Source organism: Ptychodera flava, unplaced genomic scaffold (assembly GCF_041260155.1).
Source record: "Ptychodera flava strain L36383 unplaced genomic scaffold, AS_Pfla_20210202 Scaffold_89__1_contigs__length_443570_pilon, whole genome shotgun sequence".
Classification (NCBI taxonomy): domain Eukaryota; kingdom Metazoa; phylum Hemichordata; class Enteropneusta; family Ptychoderidae; genus Ptychodera; species Ptychodera flava.
The window spans coordinates 344,461-346,722 of NW_027248411.1; the positions used below are offsets into that span (position 1 = coordinate 344,461).

At 38.3% G+C, this 2,262-nt stretch overlaps 1 protein-coding gene across 1 annotated transcript; it reads right to left on the reverse strand.

Moving 5' to 3' along the window:
• Nucleotides 1-927: 927 nt before the first annotated feature.
• On the reverse strand, nucleotides 928-1,539 carry LOC139129082 (leucine-rich repeat-containing protein 74B-like). Its single transcript, XM_070694752.1, has one exon. It carries the CDS (start codon nucleotides 1,537-1,539, stop codon nucleotides 928-930), a length of 612 nt encoding a protein of 203 aa, XP_070550853.1.
• Between the last annotated feature and the right edge of the window lie 723 nt (nucleotides 1,540-2,262).

The window sequence follows — 2,262 nt, forward strand, 5'->3', positions numbered from 1 at the left end:
CACTGCACTTAAACTCTTTGCACCACTGTCTCCTATGTTATTATCACTAATATCAAGATGGGTCAGTCCATCCATTAATTGTATTACTTTAATGAACTTTTGAAGACCACTGTATCCAATGTTCTTATTACTTAGATTAAAATAAGTAAGTCCGCCAATGAATGTCATCTTGAACACAGACCTGCTATTGTTGATTTTCCATAACAACCATTCACTCAAACTCTCTGCACCACTGTTCCCTACGTTATTATGACGAAGATCAAGATGAGTTAGTTCATACATTGACCACATCCTTTTACTCAAACTCTTTGCACCACTGTCTCCTATGTTATTATTACTGAGATCAAGATGAGTAAGTCCATTCATTGACCTCATCCCTTCACTTAAACATTCTGCACCACTGTCTCCTATGTTATTATGACAAAGATTAAGATGAGTTAATCTATACATTAACCTCATCCGTTCACTCAAACTCTCTGCACCACTGTCCCCTATGTTATTATTACTGAGATCAAGATGAGTAAGTCCATCCATTGACCTCATCCCTTCACTTAACATTCTGCACCACTGTCTCCTATGTTATTATGACTAAGATCAAGATGATAAAGTCCATCCATTAATTGTATTACTTTAATCAACTTTTGAAGATCACTGTATCCAATGTTCTTATTACTGAGATTAAGATGAGTAAGTCCGCCAATGAATGTCATATTGGAGAGAGACCTGCTATTGTAAATTTTCCATAACCATTTACTCAAACTCTCTGCACCTCTGTGTTGTATATTATTATTACTAAGATCAATATGAATAAGTCCATGCATTAACGTCATCCCTTCACTCAAACTCTTTGCACCACTGTCTCCTATGTTATTGTGACTTAGATTAAGATGAGAAGTCCATGCATTGACCTCATCACTTCACTCAAACTCATGCACCACTGTCTCCTATGTTATTATGACTTAGATCAAGATGAGTAAGTCCATCCATTGACCTCATCACTTCACTCAAACTCTCTGCACCACTGTCTCCTATCTTATTGTCACTGATATCAAGATGAGTAAGTCCATGCATTGACCTCATCCCTTCCCTCAAACTCTTTGCACCACTGTCTCCTATGTTATTATGACTTAGATCAAGATGAGTAAGTCCATGCATTGACCTCATCACTTCACTCAAACTCTTTGCACCACAGTCTACTATGTTATTATGGCTAAGATCAAGATGAGTAAGTCCATCCATTGACCTCATCACATCACTCAATCTCGCTGCAGCACTGTCTTCTATGTTAATATGACTGAGATCAAGATGCGTAAGTCCATGCATTGACCTCATACCCTCACTCAAACATTCTGCGCCATTATCGCCTATCTTGTTAAGACTGAGATCGAGAAACATAAGTCCATCCATTGACCTCATCACTTCACTCAATCTCTCTGCACCAGTGTGCCCTATGTTATTGTGACTAAGATCAAGATGAGTAAGTTCATGCATTGACGTCATCCCTTCACTTAAACTCTTTGCACCACTGTCTCCTATCATATTCTCACTAAGATCAAGATGAGTAGTCTATGTAATGACCTCATCCCTTCACTCAAACGCATTGCACCACCGTCTCCTATGTTATTATAACTAAGATCGAGCTGAGTAAGTCCATGCATTGACTTAATCCCTTCACTCAAACTTTTGCACCACTGTATCCTATGTTATTATGACTAAGATCAAGATGAGCTAGTTTATGCATTGACGTCATCCCTTCACTCAAATTCTTTGCACCACTGTATCCTATGTTATTATGACTAAGATCAAGATAGGTAAGTCCATTCATTCTCCTCGTCCCTTCGCTCAAATCTTTACACCAATGTCTCCTATCTTATTATGACTAAGATCAAGATGGGTAAGTCTATGCATTAACCTCATCCCCTCACACAAACTCTTTGCACCACTGTCTCCTATGTTATTATGACTAAGATCAAGATGAGTAACTCTATCCATTGACATCAACCCTTCACTTACACATTCTGCACCTCTGTCTCCTATGTCATTATTACTAAGATCAAGATGATTAAGTCCATGCATTGATGCAATTCCTTCACTCAAACTCTCTGCACCACTGTCTCCTATTTTATTATGACTTATATCAAGATAAGTAAGTCCAGTCATTGACCTCATCCCTTCACTCAAACTCTTTGCACCACTGTCTCCTATCTTATTATGACTAAGAGCAAGATAGGTAAGTCTATGCAATGACCTCATCTCTTCACT

Excerpts from the sequence above, each read along its gene's own strand:
- LOC139129082 (XM_070694752.1), bottom strand. The coding sequence starts at position 1,539 with ATGATAGGAGACAGTGGTGCAAAGAGTTTAAGTGAAGGGATGACGTCA.